Source organism: Thalassophryne amazonica, chromosome 21, assembly GCF_902500255.1.
Source record: "Thalassophryne amazonica chromosome 21, fThaAma1.1, whole genome shotgun sequence".
Taxonomy (NCBI): Eukaryota; Metazoa; Chordata; class Actinopteri; order Batrachoidiformes; family Batrachoididae; genus Thalassophryne; species Thalassophryne amazonica.
In genome coordinates, this window is record NC_047123.1 from 7198909 (window position 1) to 7218194 (window position 19286).

The window sequence follows — 19286 nt, forward strand, 5'->3', positions numbered from 1 at the left end:
TTTTGTAGCAGGCTGTAAACATGTTTCTACGCTGAACTTGGACATTTTAACATTTACTTCTATGGGAATGTGCTCTGTTTTGGCACCAGTCTAGGAACTGCAATGTTATACTGTATTAAGCCGTATAATGGAGGATTCAAATGTCATTGCATGTTGGATCACATGTTCATCTGCTGTACCAATTCAAATGGAGCCGCTGGTCCTTCATGATAGATGTCTTGTTCAGCAGAGGTGTTTGGTAATGGGAATTCATTACACTGTTTAATGGTGGATGATGAATTCCTTAATCCTCATATCTCAGATTTGCAGAGCAAAGAGAATCATCCAGCACAACACTGTTAAACCAAACACTCCATTTTAATACAATCATTAAGTTAATGTAACTCAAACTTTGAAAAAGTTATAGTCACTCATTTCCATTAATTAAACTAACTCAAAAATGAACTGTTGTCGTAACAACTCAGTTCCTTTAAGTGCATTTAAAGTTTTGGGGCATTTAAGTGTTGGTGATGTATTTCTAGTGCATTCCATTTACTCATTTGAATTGAGTTTATACCATTATGAAAAACTGAAAGTTCTGTTCATGAGCTACCATTTAGCATTTTTCATTCTGTTGTAGTCCTTTTAGATTTTTTTTTTATTTTTTAGAAAGCAGATTATTGTCAACAAGTAAACCAAAGAATGTATCCAAAAATTTAATCCAAAATACAAAGCAAATTTTTTAGGCAGAAATTTGTCACTTTTTTTATTGAAAAACATAAACTAGATTTACATAAGTTTAATTAGCTATAAATTGTTAAGTTACTAAAACTTTAACAATTAAATTTTGAAAATTATTTTATTTAAGTTGGCAAACTCAAATGGTTTAAGGCAATCGGTTTCCTCAAATGGTTTGAGTTCAAATAGAGTTTTACAGTGAATAAATTGGACTCATTCTTAACGTAGCTCTCAGCAACAGACCTGATTTTTAAGTGTTCTTTCTCACTTGTCGAACATGTCGTGAAGCCACATTCATGGCACACAGATAATAATGCCTATATGTACGTGCAGATCTCCGATGCTCTGATCAAACGCGTAGCATCATCTCAGGACCAGTGGGTTAAAGGGGCCCTGGAGCCGAAGGTCGTCCCTGACTTCGACCTTACCCTCCACACAGACATTCTGCTCCAGACCATCCTACAGCTGGACTTCTGCCAGGGCAAAGGTAACACGCGCACACACACACGTTTGTCACATCAGCTTGCCTTCAGGTGATTCCACTGGAGGCTCATCCAAACCTTTATCCAAACTGCAATAAGAATTTATAAAAACTTTCTGTTACACTTTTATGAATAACGCAAAGTGTTTTACACAAGAAATTAAAAACATTCTGATGAAATGAAAGAAGTCTTGATCATCTTGTAAAAAATGTAAAAATGTCCATCAGCAGAGTTTGTTCCTATAAGAACACTGCTGCAAAACACACAAAAGTGGCCTCATGGCCGCCAAGAATCTACAATTAGTAGCAAAACTTCAGAAATCAGATGAAACAAAAAAGGCTAACGTTACATGTTCCTGCTTGAACAACATTCTTAATTAAACTGTTATTATGATGTTCGTTGGTCCTCACCTGTACGTTTTGGAAACCAAAATTTCACAGCTGTAACTGCAGTAATTTTTAAGAAATTGCTGGATATGCTGCTATAGACGTAGACTGCTGGGGGGTTCCCATGATGCACTGAGTGTTTCTTTCTCTTTTTGCTCTGTATGCACCACTCTGCATTTAATCATTAGTGATTGATCTCTGCTCCCCTCCACAGCATGTCTTTTTCCTGGTTCTCTCCCTCAGCCCCAACCAGTCCCAGCAGAAGACTGCCCCTCCCTGAGCCTGGTTCTGCTGGAGGTTTCTTCCTGTAAAAAGGGAGTTTTTCCTTCCCACTGTCGCCAAGTGCTTGCTCACAGGGGGTCGTTTTGACCGTTGGGGTTTTTACATAATTATTGTATGGCCTTGCCTTACAATATAAAACGCCTTGGGGCAACTGTTTGTTGTGATTTGGCGCTATATAAATAAAATTGATTGAATTGATTGACTGAAATTACTTACATTTTGCAGACCTACTCACTCACTGCTTCACTGAATGACTACATTAATCTTGTGCTAACCACACAGAATATGGAAGAGCAGACTGTACTGGGGAGCTATGACCACTACCTTTGCACCCCCGGCCCCAGGACTAAACCAAACCAACTTTTTTAGGTTCCTTAGATGACTCCAAAACACAATCAGGATGTTCCCAAAAATAAAAACTGGCCTCAAGCCAGTTATCCAAGATGGCTGCCAAAATTGGGTTTTCCACTAACGCACCTTTAAACAACATATAAAAAACTTAAATATCACAGAGATTCAATGATAAGGGTCCGTTAGCGGCCATTTTGGACGCCATTTTGAATCTTAAACCCATGAATTTATTTAGTTTAGGCACAAATGAGTTTGCTGTGACCTGCGATGGTCTTCCCATTGAATCTCTGTGATATTTAAGTTGTTTATAGGTGTTTTAGTAAAAAAAACCCTATTTTGGCAGCCACCTTGGACACCATCTTGGATAACTGGCTTGAGGCCAGCTTTTATTTTTGGGAACATCCTGATTGTGTTTTGGGGTCATCTAAGGAACCTAAAAAAGTTGGTTTGGTTTAGTCCTGGGGGGGGGAAGGGGGTGCAAAGGTAGTGGTCATAACTCCCCTAGTACTGGGTTATATTTGTATAAAATGTATTTAGGAGGTTGTTATGATGTTTATTGTTATATCCAATAACCAAAGACTTGGTCTTAGCACTAGATTTAGGGGTTTAAAAATGCAGAATAAAATTTTAGAGTTTAGAGCTAGAGTTTTTGTTATTTTCATTACAATTACCCCTTCCCCATCACTCAGGCTGACCAGCATATGTGATAATACTGATTAAAAAAGAAAGCATTTAACACATGTTCTTTCATTAATAATTCAAAGATGGTTATCACAGTGGTGAGCTCAGGACAGGACCTGTAGGAATTGGAGACATGTTATGTGATATGTTTAATCACAGATAAATAGCATTTAACTACTTCTTGGTCTCACTTTTAATTTATTTTTAAAAAATACACAATACAAACTCCTTACTGGGTATTTATAGGATGAAAATACCAAAATCTAGAAAACTGCACTCATAGAGCGCAAACCTCTGCCAACACTAACTTCCAATTCCACAAATTTTTACCTTGGAAAGAATTTTTATGGTCAAAGTCCTGTTACAAGCGGCTATTCATAAGCTAAAATACATGTAATCAAATATCAGGAGGATGGATTTAATTCATGAACTTGAATTGTAGTTTTTTGAATTGTAGTTTTTTGTTGTGCTGGGTGTTATCAAGTATTTTTTTTTTTAATATTTTTCAGTTTCTGAATTGTTTTTCAGATAATTTTGACAGAACTTGTCATTGCTTTTTGGCCCTACTGATAACTGGAAGACAAACAGGCATAAAATTGAAACCATCCAATTTTGGTGATGTAGGTAAATCCACAACAGAAAATGAGAGTGATTGAGGCACTTTTGATTAAGATATAATGTAAAATATACATTAAATGGTGTTTTCAATATTAAATTCAAATGTCCACAAAATCCACAGTCCAGATCAGATCCAGACTTTGTCAGGTGATAGTCAGTGCATCAGTGATAGTCAGGAGTGGCTCCACCGCATGGCGCAAAGCAACGCCGTGATGAAGCCTTCCAGGACATGTTGGGGCAGGTCCAGCTCATGCACAATCACAATCGGATAATCACACGACTGAAAAGCAACCGACAGCCGTCTGAAATCCACCTTTAAGCCGTCCTGTGAGACCAACACCAAGGTGGTTTTGTGCCGCGCCATGAGCGGCACGGTGGCGCGTCCCTCCGCTTTTCTTTCCATGAAAAAAACTCCTGTAATGGTGGAATGTGTCGATAAAGTGCTGATGTCCACATCTTCTGCCTTTTTGTGAAAGTCAGACGAGGTCCCGGATCAACAAAGCTTTCACGTTGGAAATGATCTGGTTGTTCCAGCGGGGTGTCAGCCTGTCGATGGGAGCTGGGAGCGCTCTCAGCAGTTGTGGACGGTCTTTAAACCGTCTGGATCACTCCTTAATCTGTGTAATCCCCATAAAATCGTCCCTGAAAGTCATATTAATTTTCCGAACGGTGTCCACCTGGAGGTCTCTCACAGTTTCTGGAAAAAAATTGATGCAGCAAAGCTCCAAATCATTCAGACATTTATTCTCAATAAAAAAATGATGAGAGGGTGGACCAGTGCTCACACAAAGCCTGCTCACAGGCGAATGACGCAACCGACAGGCGTGAAAAAACTCATGCATGCGCATGAGGGTTCAAGCTTGGCTGATGCAATCACACATGATTCAAATCCATATGGTTTTTGAAAAAAATAAAAAGGTCGGATACTTTTCTAACAGACCTCGTACATTAAATGGTGTTTTCAATATTAAATTCAAATGTCCACAAAATCTATAATCTGGATCAGATCTGGATCAAACTTTGTCAGGTGATCGTGAGTGCCAGTCTGCACCTCAGGTTCAAATATAAGTGTGATTGGGGCATGTTTGATTAAGATATAACATAAAATATACATTAAATGGGGTTTTCAATGTATTTAAATGTCCACAAAACCTGTAATCTGGATCAGATCCAGATCAAACTTTGTGAGATGATAAAGGATACTGTCTTACATAATGTTGTCAAATTTTTGACAGTTATGAATTTTTAAAAACTTGTTCAATGTTAAAGATAGGGATTTTTAAAGTTTTTTTCCTGGCTTTGACCTTTGACCCATAACCTTGAAAACTGAATCAGTTCTTGTCTATCAGGATATGAATCCTCTGTAAATCTTTTATAACAATATATGAAAAAGTGTGGGTTACAGGCTGTTCACAAACAATAGCATAACCTCTGCCCAACTTCATTGGCGGAGGTTATGTTCAATGCGCAAGTTTCCTTTTATGATCATTCTGTTGCACTCCTTGTGATTTCTCAGATTTATTGTTAATATATATTATATAAATAATCAACAATATCCATGTTTCAATGCTTTAATGCTGGTGTTAACGAGGCAGTAATGAGCAAACATTTTCCCAGCACGTGCACTCAGTCTGGTCATTTATGGTTGTTACTCTTTGCAATCAATCATGAAAAACCAATTCCAATTATCTACAATGTAATTATCACACAATGAGAAAATTACATTCATTCAGTGCCATTTAATTAATAATCATTATGGCGCTGGTGTAATTATGTTGAACATGCACTTAAAGTGTGATATGTATGATGCGTCATGGCTCCTTATTGGACTGAGGTCAATAGTTGTTGACAGAAGAAGAATGTGTTGCAGAACTTCAGGTCATGGCCTCAAATCTACTTAGAGGTTTCCTTTCATAGTGCAGCAGAAAACAGAATATTTATAGAGGAATCCTGCAGATGGTGATGCAAGCACCAAATTCAGCACAAATACCCCTTAGACATTCCTCTTTTTAAAAATCCAACTGGCCACATGAATTTTCAATAGGCAGCCACACAGGGGTCAACTGAACAATTACACAGGGGTCAAAATTAAAAGATGCTCCAGTCATATTGAAAAATATACCACATTATTTGTGGTATAGGAACAGGTTTGGTGACACCTGGTTTGAACTATTTGTGATTTAATGTTCTGGAGTTATGGGGTAAAAACAGCAAGTGGTGACAAAGGTCAATTTCAGTTTGTACAGGGGTCAAAATTAAAAGATGCCCCAGTCATATCGAAAAATATACCACATTATTTGTGGTATAGGAACAGGTTTGGTGACACCTGGTTTGAACTATCTGTGACTTAATGTTCTGAAGTTATGGGGTAAAAACAGCAAGTGGTGACAAAGGTCAATTTCAGTTTGTACAGGGGTCAATAGTTAAAGTTGCTTTAAGTTTGGTAAAACATGATGCAAATTACTGGTTAACAGGGTTTTAAAAAGTAATAGTTTGCACCATGTGTCATGTTTAGTTATCATGTTACGGGGTAACATATGTCATGTCATAGAATCCAGTGGACGTCAGCGTTGTTTGACCTTTACTTTGAAGACCAAACATTCAAGACCGTCAAAACTATTCCATTTACACCCCCCAGGTCAGATTTCTAACATGTCAACTCGTTTGAACCTGACATACACTGAGTTCAGAATACTAGCAGCAACAGTCGTGAAAGCCCAGCAAATTAAAACAGTCAACATAAGCAATACACCGTACAAGAAATTTGTCTCATACAAGCAACACAAAACTAATTGCAAATAACAGCAATGACAAGTAAAACAAAAAATAAAATTCAGTAACAAATTCAAACATTTGAAAGCAGTAAATTAAAACACTAATGTAACTTCTGTGGTATCTGTTCTCTTCCATGAGGTCTCTTTGGTTCAGCAAATATTTTTGTAGCGCTCTATACTTCAAAATCTTGGAGGCGTCCATCTTATTCTGTGGAAATTGGATTTAATTTGGGTGCGAAATCATTCCCAGTTACAATTTAGGACTTTTGAGGTAAATTTAATGATGTTATTCTGATGTCTGGTAGTTTTTATGACTTTACGATTTGATTTTGATGGTAACAGAGGGAATAACGATGGTAAAAGACAATACTCCAAGTTTAGTTGAATTGGATAACGCTATAACAATAGCTGGTTTTGCTTTTTTAAAATTCATGTTTCTATTGCAATTACTCATATTTTACAAGTGCATTGTGTGCGATGTTTTTGTCCATGTGTTCTTGCATCAAAATACCCAAATCACCGTGGTATTTCCAGATGTGCAGGAGATTCCGTTACTGAAACAAATGCAAGCAGCAGAGATGGAGACAGAAAGTCCAGGAGGTATTTGGAGACACTACTTTTCACATTAACCCCTTGTCCTTGTCACTCGTCCCTTGGCCTGTTAGCCACCACGATCACCTCGCTGGTCTTTTGGTCCTCCAGTCTATCTGCACTCATTCCTTTGCATGTTTATTCTTTTCACGACCTTCCCAACAGACGATGTCTCTGCAGAGACATGGCACCTTACCAAGGAAAACAAAACCCTCCCCCAAAACCAATCTATATAAGTTCAATAAATATAGCCTGAAGTACTTCTCTGTGTCTCACGGTAATATGCATCACTAATTCCTTTGACTGTATAAATACATTTTTATGGAAATATTAATTTTGTTTAAAAAAAACCCTGTTGTTGCATAGCAACAAATAATTGATATTACCACTCACATGAAAGAAGGGAGTGAAAATATCAGTAACAACCTTTATGAAAGTAATATTATTTTTTCAACTGAGAGACAGTGTTACGTCTAATTTCAGATATTATGTTAAATTTATTGAAATGTTTATTGCATAATGTTCTTCATAAAATGTATGAAAAATATCTGAATTTATATCACACTGTACAGCAAATGCTGATAGGCCACTATCCTGATCCATAGACAAATAATACAAAATTTTAAGAAAAATGGATGTTTCAACTTTATTTGCAAGATATGCTACTTCTACCACAAACATTTCTTTAACTTGTCTTATTCATCAGATTAAAAAAAAAAAAAAACTGACTACGTGTTTTAACACCATGTAACATATAAGATGAGATGAGATAAGATATACTTGATCTCACAGTGGAGAAATTATGTTTACACTCCAGTTACCTCAGACAGCAATTAGTCCACAATTATTACTTGTTTACCATAATAATGGCACACATCAGAATTAAAGACAGCACATGCACATTTGACATTGTTTATGTGCACTAAGTGTGAAGAAGTCCGTTATCTGAATTGAGGCAAGTGGGTGAAGGCCACGCAGCAACGCTGAGATGCGCCACCGTTGGCTTGGAGGGAGTAACGGCGGGCTGCAGCTAAAACTGCACCGCCTCTGCAGAAGGGGAAAGGAGTGACGTGAGCGGCGCTGGAGTGGGGAGTGTTGATGGGGGACAGGAGGGGGGTGGGGGGAGGGAATGGAGCATGCTTCAGTCCTGTGAAAAGCAGTTTATTGTCTTTGTGAGTTGAGATAAGAAACAGCCAAATGATCCTCAGGCCGAAGAAATTCCTCTGGAGGAAAACAGTCGGGCAATTTGACCTTCAGGCTTGATAAGCCTGTAATGTTGTGGTTTGAGCAGTGAAAAACACTTTTTAACAGTTCCACTTGAACAACCAAGTGGAACTGTTAAAAAGTGTATATTAATATCAAGTGTAAGTGTATACTAAGTGTATATCTATATTTGCAAGACAAATTTAAATTTTTTTTATAAAAACACACAACCTGGTAAATACCTAAAATACTTTATATTTTCCCCATTAGTATGATTATCGTACCTAGCAGCCTTGCAAAGACATGCCTTAGAAATGATTGTTTCATGTAGGAATTAGCACTTGATGATATGAGACTTAAGCATTTGGATTTTCAGTATTGCATCATTAATACACTATACTAATACTAAATACTATTTAATATATTCTGAGATGTGGCTGTTTTGTTGTCAAACGGTATCACTAGTACTTTTAATTCCTTGACTGTGTCTTAGGGCTGCTACTCAAGAGAGGGCTGTCAGGTATCTCTAGCAATCTCTTGTTTTCTAATGTTTGCAATAATGTATCAAAGGATTGGACAATCCACTCTTGTATGGCTGTCAAGTCAGGCTTTGTGTTGTCTGCCTCTTCGTCAATTTACCTTCTGCTGGACCCTGGAGGACAGACCTGGTCAGAGAGTCATACTGAACAAGAAGACAATACCATGCAAGTTTATGGTGCCTTCCAACAGCCAGTTGGGGTTCCTACTTACCTCTGAAGGTGTCAATCTACTACGTATCTCATTTAATCATTGGTGTTGTGCTCAGTGCAGGAGTTCCAGAATCAGAATCAGTATCGCCAAGTAAGTTCGCACATACAAGGAATTTGATCTGGTGTTATTGCTACATAAACAATGAGAAAAGAAAAGAAAAAAAATACTTCTATAAGAAGTAAAAGAGTCAAATAGACAAACTATACTCACTGTTAAATAAGTAAAGTGGAATGGAATGGGACAGTGCAAAAACATATGAGTGCAGATCTACAGTACCTTTCAGTGCAGGGATGACCAATCTGTGTTTTATGGTAGTGGGGGAGGAAGGCAGAGTAAGTGGGGGACTCTGGCTTTGTTTATGAGTCCAACTGTGGACAGAAAGAAGCTTGTGTCTTGAGTTTTGGTGGATGGACCTCAGCCTCCTGCCTGAGGGGAGGGTGACAAAAAGTTTGTGTCCTGGGTGAGAGGGATCAGCCACAATCTTCTTTGCTCACCTCAGGGCCCTGGAGGCATACAGGTCCTGTAGGGATGGCAGACTACAGTTGCTCACCTTCTCTGCTGCATGGATGATAAGCTGCAGTCTGCTCCTGTCCTTAGCAGTGGCAGCAGCGTACCAGATGGTGATGGAAGAGGAGAGGATGGACTCAATGATGGCAGTGTAGAAGTTCACCACCATTGTTTTTGACAGGTTGAACTTCTTCAGCTGCTGCAGAAAGTGCATTCTCTCCTGTGCTCTCTTTATGAGAGCACAGGAGAGGATGCAGGTGTGGGTCAGAGAAGGCGGTCAAAGGTCTTCATCACCACAGATGTCAGGCCAATGGGTCTGTAGTCATTAAGCCTGTAATTCTTTGTTTGTTGGGGATGGGGATTATGGTGGAGGTTTTGAAGCATGCTGGCACCTGCCATGTCTCCATTGAGGTGCTGAAGATGTCTGTGAACACCAGAGGCAGTTGGTCTGCACAGTTCTTCAATCTGGATGGAGAGACAGAGTCACATCCAGCTGCTTTGTGTGGGTTCTGTCTCTTGAAGAGCCTGTTGACATCCTTCTCATGAATGGAGACAGGTGTGGTAAGGAAGGAGGTGGGGGTCTTTGCTGTGAGAAGTCGGGTGGGGGGGGTGGGGCAGACCCCAGTTAGGGTGGGGGAGGAGGGGCTGATGGGTTGTAGCTGGTGGTCATGGGGGGCGGGGCTGTTTTGCACTGTTTGAGTCATCAAAGAGACCCTTGATCATGTCAGTGAGGGTGCTGTCAATATTGTAGTTGCTCAGTACTTGCCACAAGCCACAGTTTCAGACACAATAGTCTTTTGAAATCAGTGTAGTAATGGAACAGATTGGAGGTGCTTCTTGATTAGAATTTTGATGTTAAATATCTGCTCAGTGACTCTTCTCCTTTGTCACCCCATGTGGGGACATGCATTTGTACTTTTCATTGTTATCTTACAACTTTTTCCAAACTATGAAACTAGTTTTGTCAGTGTTTCTACATGTATAGGAGTAGTATAGTATGTATGTATAGTAGGCAGGAAGGATGCATTAGACTTCTAGCTTGCATGGTCAGGTCCAGTTTGGAAGTATTACCGGTATTTAAAGACATGCAGGTTAGGTGAATTGGAAACTTTATAATTGTCCAGATCTCTCTTGCAAAAGAGATCTCGATCTCAACGGGTCTAGCCTCGTTAAATAAAGGATAAATGAAATTATGTTGGTTCCAATGAGTACTGGTCTGTCTTTGGATTTTTATCAAATCTATAGTTCTGTACTCACTAAAGTCCTTTTTGTCAGTGTACTGGAATCAAAGAGGTACTTTAACTACAACTGAATTTAAATACTGAACATAGTGAATGTGACAGGTCCCAGTCCTTTGTCCCCATGTCGTGACTGCCGCCTTTCCCCGTTTCTTTACCCCTCTTGTGTTTTGTCTTGAACAATAAAAAGCTGATATTAAGCAGACATGGTTGGTTACTCTTTGATGTGTGTTAATCAAAAGCTCCATGTGTTTGTTCCCGGTGGTGATTTTGATCAAAGGTTTGTTGACTGTCACTTTCAGCACCATTTGGAATGCAGTTTTAATTTTTTCTCCCCTGCACATCTATAAAACAGAACAAATATTCCCACCACGGGGGGTTAGGCAGATCATGCTTTTATGAAATAATTAGACAAATACAGTACAGTTAGCTCCATACACATTTGGACAAAGGCCTTTGGAGGAAAATTAAGCCCTTTTTCTCTTTTTGAATAAATATTGAATAATGGAATTACTGTATTTAACGCCAGTTTGTAAAACAAAGCAGCGCTGGCTTTGGCGGCTCTAGACCTATTTGGAAATGAAGGTGACAAGTTCGTTTCAAGCTACATATATCAACTACACCTGCTCCTAATTTCTGTCACACATGGGATAAGATTATTCTCACAATCCGTCATTTTAATTTGCCAAGATCAGTGATGACAGCATTTATTGTCAAAGATTATAGTGAAGATCCGTCCCATCCTGTCTATGGCTGATGCTGAGACCCTGATCCATGCATTTATCTCTTCTAGATTGGACTACTGCACTGTTCTATTTTCTGGTTTACTGCAGTCTAGCATTAGGGCTCTCCAATTGGTTCAAAATGCTGCAGCCAGACTTTTGACACGAAGCATAAAGTTTGACCACATTACACCCATTTTGGCGTCTCTTCACTGGCTTCCTGTCCCAGTGAGATCAGATTTTAAGGTTCTGCTACTAGCCTATAAAATTATTCATGGACTGGCACCTCCCTACCTAGCTGACCTAATTAAACCTTACGTACCGGCCCGGGCTTTACGTTCTCAGGGTGCAGGACTACTTTGTGTCCCTAAGGTGAATAAGAAGTCTGCGGGTCACAGAGCTTTGTCTTATCGTGCCCCTGTTCTGTGGAATGATCTCCCTGCGTCAATAAAACAGCCAGATTCTGTGGAGACTTTCAAGTCCAGACTTAAGACGCACTTATTTTCCCTTTTGTATGGCTAGCATACTGATACAGTTTTGTTTTACGCTTTTTACTCTTAATTCATTTGCCACGCCAATTGCCGTGGGCCGCGGCAATTGGCGTGGGCCGCGGCCTCAACTTTACCTAGATTCTGGGTCTTTTAGTGACGTTTAGGGCTAGCAGCTGGCGATCACCTTAGTATTTCTTTTGTTTTTCTTGTTTAATGCTGGCAAATTATACAATATTTTTTGTCTTTCTGATGCCTCATTCTGTTTTTTTCTCTGTTTAATGTGCAGCTCCATCCAGAGATGGGAGATGTATTTGTGTTGGCAATCCTCCTGTCCTGTGCACCAACAGCAATTCTTGTATATTTGTCCATGAATTGTTCTGTGAACTGTTTCTGTAATTTATGTTTGTAGCATGGTCCAAGCAGAGGGTCACCCCTTTGAGTCTGGTCTGCTTGAGGTTTCTTCCTCACTGTTGCTCTGGGGGTTGGTAAGGTTAGACCTTACCTGTGTGAAGCGCCTTGAGGCAACTCTGTTGTGATTGTAGACGGTATTGCTTAAATTTTCATTGTTACGCAGATGATACCCAGCTTTATCTATCCATGAAGCCAGAGGACACACACCAATTAGCTAAACTGCAGGATTGTCTTACAGACATAAAGACATGGATGACCTCTAATTTCCTGCTTTTAAACTCAGATAAAACTGAAGTTATTGTACTTGGCCCCACAAATCTTAGAAACATGGTGTCTAACCAGATTCTTACTCTGGATGGCATTACCCTGACCTCTAGTAATACTGTGAGAAATCTTGGAGTCATTTTTTATCAGGATATGTCATTCAAAGCGCATATTAAACAAATATGTAGGACTGCTTTGTTGCATTTACGCAATATCTCTAAAATCAGAAAGGTCTTGTCTCAGAGTGATGCTGAAAAACTAATTCATGCATTTATTTCCTCTAGGCTGGACTATTGTAATTCATTATTATCAGGTTGTCCTAAAAGTTCCCTAAAAAGCCTTCAGTTAATTCAAAATGCTGCAGCTAGAGTACTGACGGGGACTAGAAGGAGAGAGCATATCTCACCCATATTGGCCTCTCTTCATTGGCTTCCTGTTAATTCTAGAATAGAATTTAAAATTCTTCTTCTTACTTATAAGGTTTTGAATAATCAGGTCCCATCTTATCTTAGGGACCTCGTAGTACAATATCACCCCAATAGAGCGCTTCGCTCTCAGACTGCAGGCTTACTTGTAGTTCCTAGGGTTTGTAAGAGTAGAATGGGAGGCAGAGCCTTCAGCTTTCAGGCTCCTCTCCTGTGGAACCAGCTCCCAATTCAGATCAGGGAGACAGACACCCTCTCTACTTTTAAGATTAGGCTTAAAACTTTCCTTTTTGCTAAAGCTTATAGTTAGGGCTGGATCAGGTGACCCTGAACCATCCCTTAGTTATGCTGCTATAGACGTAGACTGCTGGGGGGTTCCCATGATGCACTGTTTCTTTCTCTTTTTGCTCTGTATGCACCACTCTGCATTTAATCATTAGTGATCGATCTCTGCTCCCCTCCACAGCATGTCTTTTTCCTGGTTCTCTCCCTCAGCCCCAACCAGTCCCAGCAGAAGACTGCCCCTCCCTGAGCCTGGTTCTGCTGGAGGTTTCTTCCTGTTAAAAGGGAGTTTTTCCTTCCCACTGTAGCCAAGTGCTTGCTCACAGGGGGTCGTTGTGACTGTTGGGGTTTTACATAATTATTGTATGGCCTTGCCTTACAATATAAAGCGCCTTGGGGCAACTGTTTGTTGTGATTTGGCGCTATATAAAAAAATTGATTGATTGATTGATTGATTTGGCGCTATATAAAGGAAAATAAATTGAAATTGAATTGAAATTGTCCTGACTTATCACGTAAACTGTCTAGAGGGCATTGACTTGTTCATCGACTGTATTTCACACGATCCGTGCCTAGGCTTTCCCAAAGCCTAGGGAAATAGGAAGCAAGAAGAGGGAAAACTTTTTTATGATCTTACATCTTCTATTAGCAGCTTCCTGGGACCTAAATCCAGCGCAGAAACAGATACATGGAAAAATGAGTCAATCCCCTCCAGTTTAATATAATAATTCAAAAGCAATAAATGGTATCATCCAATGGGTCGCTGAATAAAAAGTGCATATAATGAGAACAAACAGGTTACTTTTTTGGACCTTTGATGCGTCCACGCAACTGAAAAAGCAACTTTGTTTTGCTCATGTAATATAACTTGTACTAGCCTGCCACCTGCTGGACCTACATGATGGAAATTAGGAGCAGGTGTGGTAAATGACATTATGTGCAGCTTGAAATGAGCTTGTTTGCTACTTTTATTTTTAATTGCTAGATCTGGTGACCACCAAGGTCACTGCTGCATGTTTTTTTACATATTCAATTGAAAACTCAAACAAATAAGGAATTTCTTATAAGGTCATAGTGCAACTGCCATCTTTGAGGGGAATTAGACCAAAAGCAGTGATGGCCTTACCCGACCATCATGATCCTTCACTTAACAAAAAAACACTCACATGGAACTTGATCGGCCCGTCTGTCTGTGTTTTATGTGATGGTCACTGTGCGTTTTAAAAGATGCCAATATTGCTCAAAATCTGAGCTTCACTGGTTCTCACCTGTACCAGTCAGAATGCAAAAATTCCAGACTGGAATATGAAGTAATTTTTATGAAATTAATTACTGAAATTTGGCCAGTCCACTGACTCACCGGGGAAATGATCGACACCTTTAAAATCATTGGGCAAAACAAGTGAGCAGTGTTTTGGTGTCCCTTATTTTAAGGGACCAAAATAAATTGGGCAATGCACAGTTGCAGCAACACACAGGTTAATTTAACGATAATTCAAAAGATAAATGGTCTGGCGTTGCGTGCCTGTTAGAGTTCAGTGAAACATTAAACCAGCCCCCTTTTCACCTGATTTGGTTGTAGTTATTCTGCAATTACCAGCTAAAACAATCATTGTCCAAATATTTATGGTCCTAAGTGTATGAGCATGCATTTTAAAGCTACATACATCCTTCCATAATCTGGGCTATTTTCAGTGGAGTAGGTCTGTCTTGTACCAACTAACACTCATTTTTTCAAGTGTTGGATGGAAGTCTCTCCGGTGCTGAAACAGCGGTAGAAAGTAACACCTTCAGGAAACTTGATAAAATAAAATAAAATAAAGAATAAAATTCAGCCTTCTCAGCTCATATCTGTCTAACCCCATCCTCCAGCAGCACTGTTACCTCTGGAGTGAGTTTAACGTCATCACCTGACCTACATTTCTCCTGATTCCCAGCTGTTGTCCTCTTTGCGAACCAGAGCTCTTTGGCCTCAGGTTGCCTTTTTTCTTTTTCAATCTGAGTAGATCCACATTAAAGCTCCCACTCCTTTCCTGTAACTTCACTGAGAACCAGCCGGCCACCTGTTTGTCTTACTTTTGCTCCTCCGTCTCCAGTGTTTCTCCTGCCTTATTTTCCCTTCTTCCTCTTGGTCCTGATCCACCATCCACATGTCTGCACCTGTTACAGTTTTAACTTCTCTCCATCTTTTCCACAGTGGATCCTGGGCCCTTGGTGCCGGCGGCTCCTCTCCTCCAGCTGGAGAAGTGCTGCAGTAGGGACAACAGTGCCACGCTGGCCTGGAGGGTAACAGCACCCCCTGGCAATCCCATTGAGGGCTACATCCTGGAGCTGGACAATGGCAGTGGAGGCCAGTACAGGGTCAGTGACACAGAGTCAGGTCACAATCAATAACGACTTGACTGTAACATGACTGTTATCTGATTACGAAACCAGTAATCTGACGTATTCAGACTTTTATTCTCCTGTTCGTTATTAATAATTTGTATGTGGCTCAATTCTCTCTATTATGAACTACTTAAACAATAAAGAAGCAAAACATAAATGTGGATGTAACATATTTTGTTGAATATAAATCCCATGGTAATTTTTTGTACAATGTTTTTGGAACATCCTGTAAGTTAACCCCCCCGCCCTCCCAAAAAAAAATCTCACATTTTTTATTGTTGATATTATTATTATTAGTTGTAATAATAATCAATCAATCAATCAATCAATTTTTTTATATAGCGCCAAATCACAACAAACAGTTGCCCCAAGGCGCTTTATATTGTAAGGCAAGGCCATACAATAATTATGTCAAAACGACCCCCTGTGAGCAAGCACTTGGCTACAGTGGGAAGGAAAAACTCCCTTTTAACAGGAAGAAACCTCCAGCAGAACCAGGCTCAGGGAGGGGCAGTCTTCTGCTGGGACTGGTTGGGGCTGAGGGGAGAGAACCAGGAAAAAGACATGCTGTGGAGGGGAGCAGAGATCAATCACTAATGATTAAATGCAGAGTGGTGCATACAGAGCAAAAAGAGAAAGAAACACTCAGTGCATCATGGGAACCCCCCAGCAGTCTACGTCTATAGCAGCATAACTAAGGGATGGTTCAGGGTCACCTGATCCAGCCCTAACTATAAGCTTTACCAAAAAGGAAAGTTTTAAGCCTAATCTTAAAAGTAGAGAGGGTGTCTGTCTCCCTGATCTGAATTGGGAGCTGGTTCCACAGGAGAGGAGCCTGAAAGCTGAAGGCTCTGCCTCCCATTCTACTCTTACAAACCCTAGGAACTACAAGTAAGCCTGCGGTCTGAGAGCGAAGCGCTCTATTGGGGTGATATGATACTACGAGGTCCCTAAGATAAGATGGGACCTGATTATTCAAAACCTTATAAGTAAGACGAAGAATTTTAAATTCTATTCTAGAATTAACAGGAAGCCAATGAAGAGAGGCCAATATGGGTGAGATATGCTCTCTCCTTCTAGTCCCCGTCAGTACTCTAGCTGCAGCATTTTGAATTAACTGAAGGCTTTTTAGGGAACTTTTAGGACAACCTGATAATAATGAATTACAATAGTCCAGCCTAGAGGAAATAAATGCATGAATTAGTTTTTCAGCATCACTCTGAGACAAGACCTTTCTGATTTTAGAGATATTGCGTAAATGCAAAAAAGCAGTCCTACATATTTGTTTAATATGCGCTTTGAATGACATATCCTGATCAAAAATGACTCCAAGATTTCTCACAGTATTACTAGAGGTCAGGGTAATGCCATCCAGAGTAAGGATCTGGTTAGACACCATGTTTCTAAGATTTGTGGGGCCAAGTACAATAACTTCAGTTTTATCTGAGTTTAAAAGCAGGAAATTAGAGGTCATCCATGTCTTTATGTCTGTAAGACAATCCCGCAGTTTAGCTAATTGGTGTGTGTCCTCTGGCTTCATGGATAGATAAAGCTGGGTATCATCTGCGTAACAATGAAAATTTAAGCAATACCGTCTAATAATACTGCCTAGGGGAAGCATGTATAAAGTGAATAAAATTGGTCCTAGCACAGAACCTTGTGGAACTCCATAATTAACTTTAGTCTGTGACGAAGATTCCCCATTTACATGAACAAATTGTAATCTATTAGACAAATATGATTCAAACCACCGCAGCGCAGTGCCTTTAATACCTATGGCATGCTCTAATCTCTGTAATAAAATTTTATGGTCAACAGTATCAAAAGCAGCACTGAGGTCTAACAGAACAAGCACAGAGATGAGTCCACTGTCCGAGGCCATAAGATCATTTGTAACCTTCACTAATGCTGTTTCTGTACTATGATGAATTCTAAAACCTGACTGAAACTCTTCAAATAGACCATTCCTCTGCAGATGATCAGTTAGCTGTTTTACAACTACCCTTTCAAGAATTTTTGAGAGAAAAGGAAGGTTGGAGATTGGCCTATAATTAGCTAAGATAGCTGGGTCAAGTGATGGCTTTTTAAGTAATGGTTTAATTACTGCCACCTTAAAAGCCTGTGGTACATAGCCAACTAACAAAGATAGATTGATCATATTTAAGATCAAAGCATTAAATAATGGTAGGGCTTCCTTGAGCAGCCTGGTAGGAATGGGGTCTAATAAACATGTTGATGGTTTGGATGAAGTAACTAATGAAAATAACTCAGAACAATCGGAGAGAAAGAGTCTAACCAAATACCGGCATCACTGAAAGCAGCCAAAGATAACGATACGTCTTTGGGATGGTTATGGGTAATTTTTTCTCTAATAGTTAAAATTTTGTTAGCAAAGAAAGTCATGAAGTCATTACTAGTTAAAGTTAATGGAATACTCAGCTCAATAGAGCTCTGACTCTTTGTCAGCCTGGCTACAGTGCTGAAAAGAAACCTGGGGTTGTTCTTATTTTCTTCAATTAGTGATGAGTAGAAAGATGTCCTAGCTTTACGAAGGGCTTTTTTTATAGAGCAACAGACTCTTTTTCCAGGCTAAGTGAAGATCTTCTAAATTAGTGAGACGCCATTTCCTCTCCAACTTACGGGTTATCTGCTTTAAGCTACGAGTTTGTGAGTTATACAACGGAGTCAGGCACTTCTGATTTAAAGCTCTCTTTTTTAGAGGAGCTACAGCATCCAAAGTTGTCTTCAATGAGGATGTAAAACTATTGACGAGATACTCTATCTCACTTACAGAGTTTAGGTAGCTACTCTGCACTGTGTTGGTATATGGCATTAGAGAACATAAAGAAGGAATCATATCCTTAAACCTAGTTACAGCGCTTTCTGAAAGACTTCTAGTGTAATGAAACTTATTCCCCACTGCTGGGTAGTCCATCAGAGTAAATGTAAATGTTATTAAGAAATGATCAGACTGTTGTGTGGGCCGCTGAAGAGGAGGTACTGCTGGCCCACCACCACCAGAGGGCGCCCTGCCTGGAGTGCGGGCTCCAGGCACCAGAGGGCGCCGCCGCCGTACGAGAGCAGTCAGGGTGACAGCTGTCACCCATTACTGGACACAGCTGACTCCACTCAGCCCGGGGGTATATCATCAGGACGGCGTCTCCACCTCAGTGCCGAGATATCGCCTTAAGACTGAGGTAACGTTCTCTGCATTCATATACTGAATAACCAGCTAAAACTTGTTAAACCTTTTCAGGACTGCTGACTACTGATAGCTAAATTGCTTGGATAAGTACTCACCTTCCTGCTATATATTGACAAGAGGTGGAGGCGGCTCTTCCCCTCTCCGTTACTGGGTGCTGTCGCATCCACACCTGTGTGTTGTTGCTCTCTCCCGCCAGCAGTACCGGATCCGACGAGCGGAGGCAGTGGCCACCTGGGAATTCGGGACTTGGCGGTTCCAGTATTTCCAGGGTTCGGTGGCAGAGGAGATCTGGGTGGTTCCGGTTCGACTGAGACGGACGTCTCCTACCTTCGAGCCTGCCCACACGACACCAGCGGATTCGACCCCAAATTGTTAATTGTTGTATTCGTTGTGCTCGTTTCACAACAGTAAAACTTGTTATTCACCTTTCTCCATTGTCCGTTCATTACGCCCCCTGTTGTGGGTCCGTGTACCTACACTTTCACAACACAGACAGAAGGGAGTTTTCAGGGAATACT

At 40.2% G+C, this 19286-nt stretch overlaps 1 protein-coding gene across 2 annotated transcripts in view; it reads left to right on the forward strand.

The window, feature by feature from the left end:
* Nucleotides 1-19286, forward strand: part of LOC117503233 (E3 ubiquitin-protein ligase TRIM9) — a 113270-nt gene that overhangs the window by 75856 nt on the left and 18128 nt on the right. Inside the window, exons 5-7 of one of the 2 annotated variants that reach the window (XM_034162440.1) lie at nt 1051-1204; nt 6826-6891; nt 15373-15536. In XM_034162440.1, the coding sequence (XP_034018331.1) occupies nt 1051-1204; nt 6826-6891; nt 15373-15536 (384 nt within the window). The remainder of the gene's footprint in view (nt 1-1050; nt 1205-6825; nt 6892-15372; nt 15537-19286) is intronic. The other variant, XM_034162441.1, reaches the window with a different exon arrangement.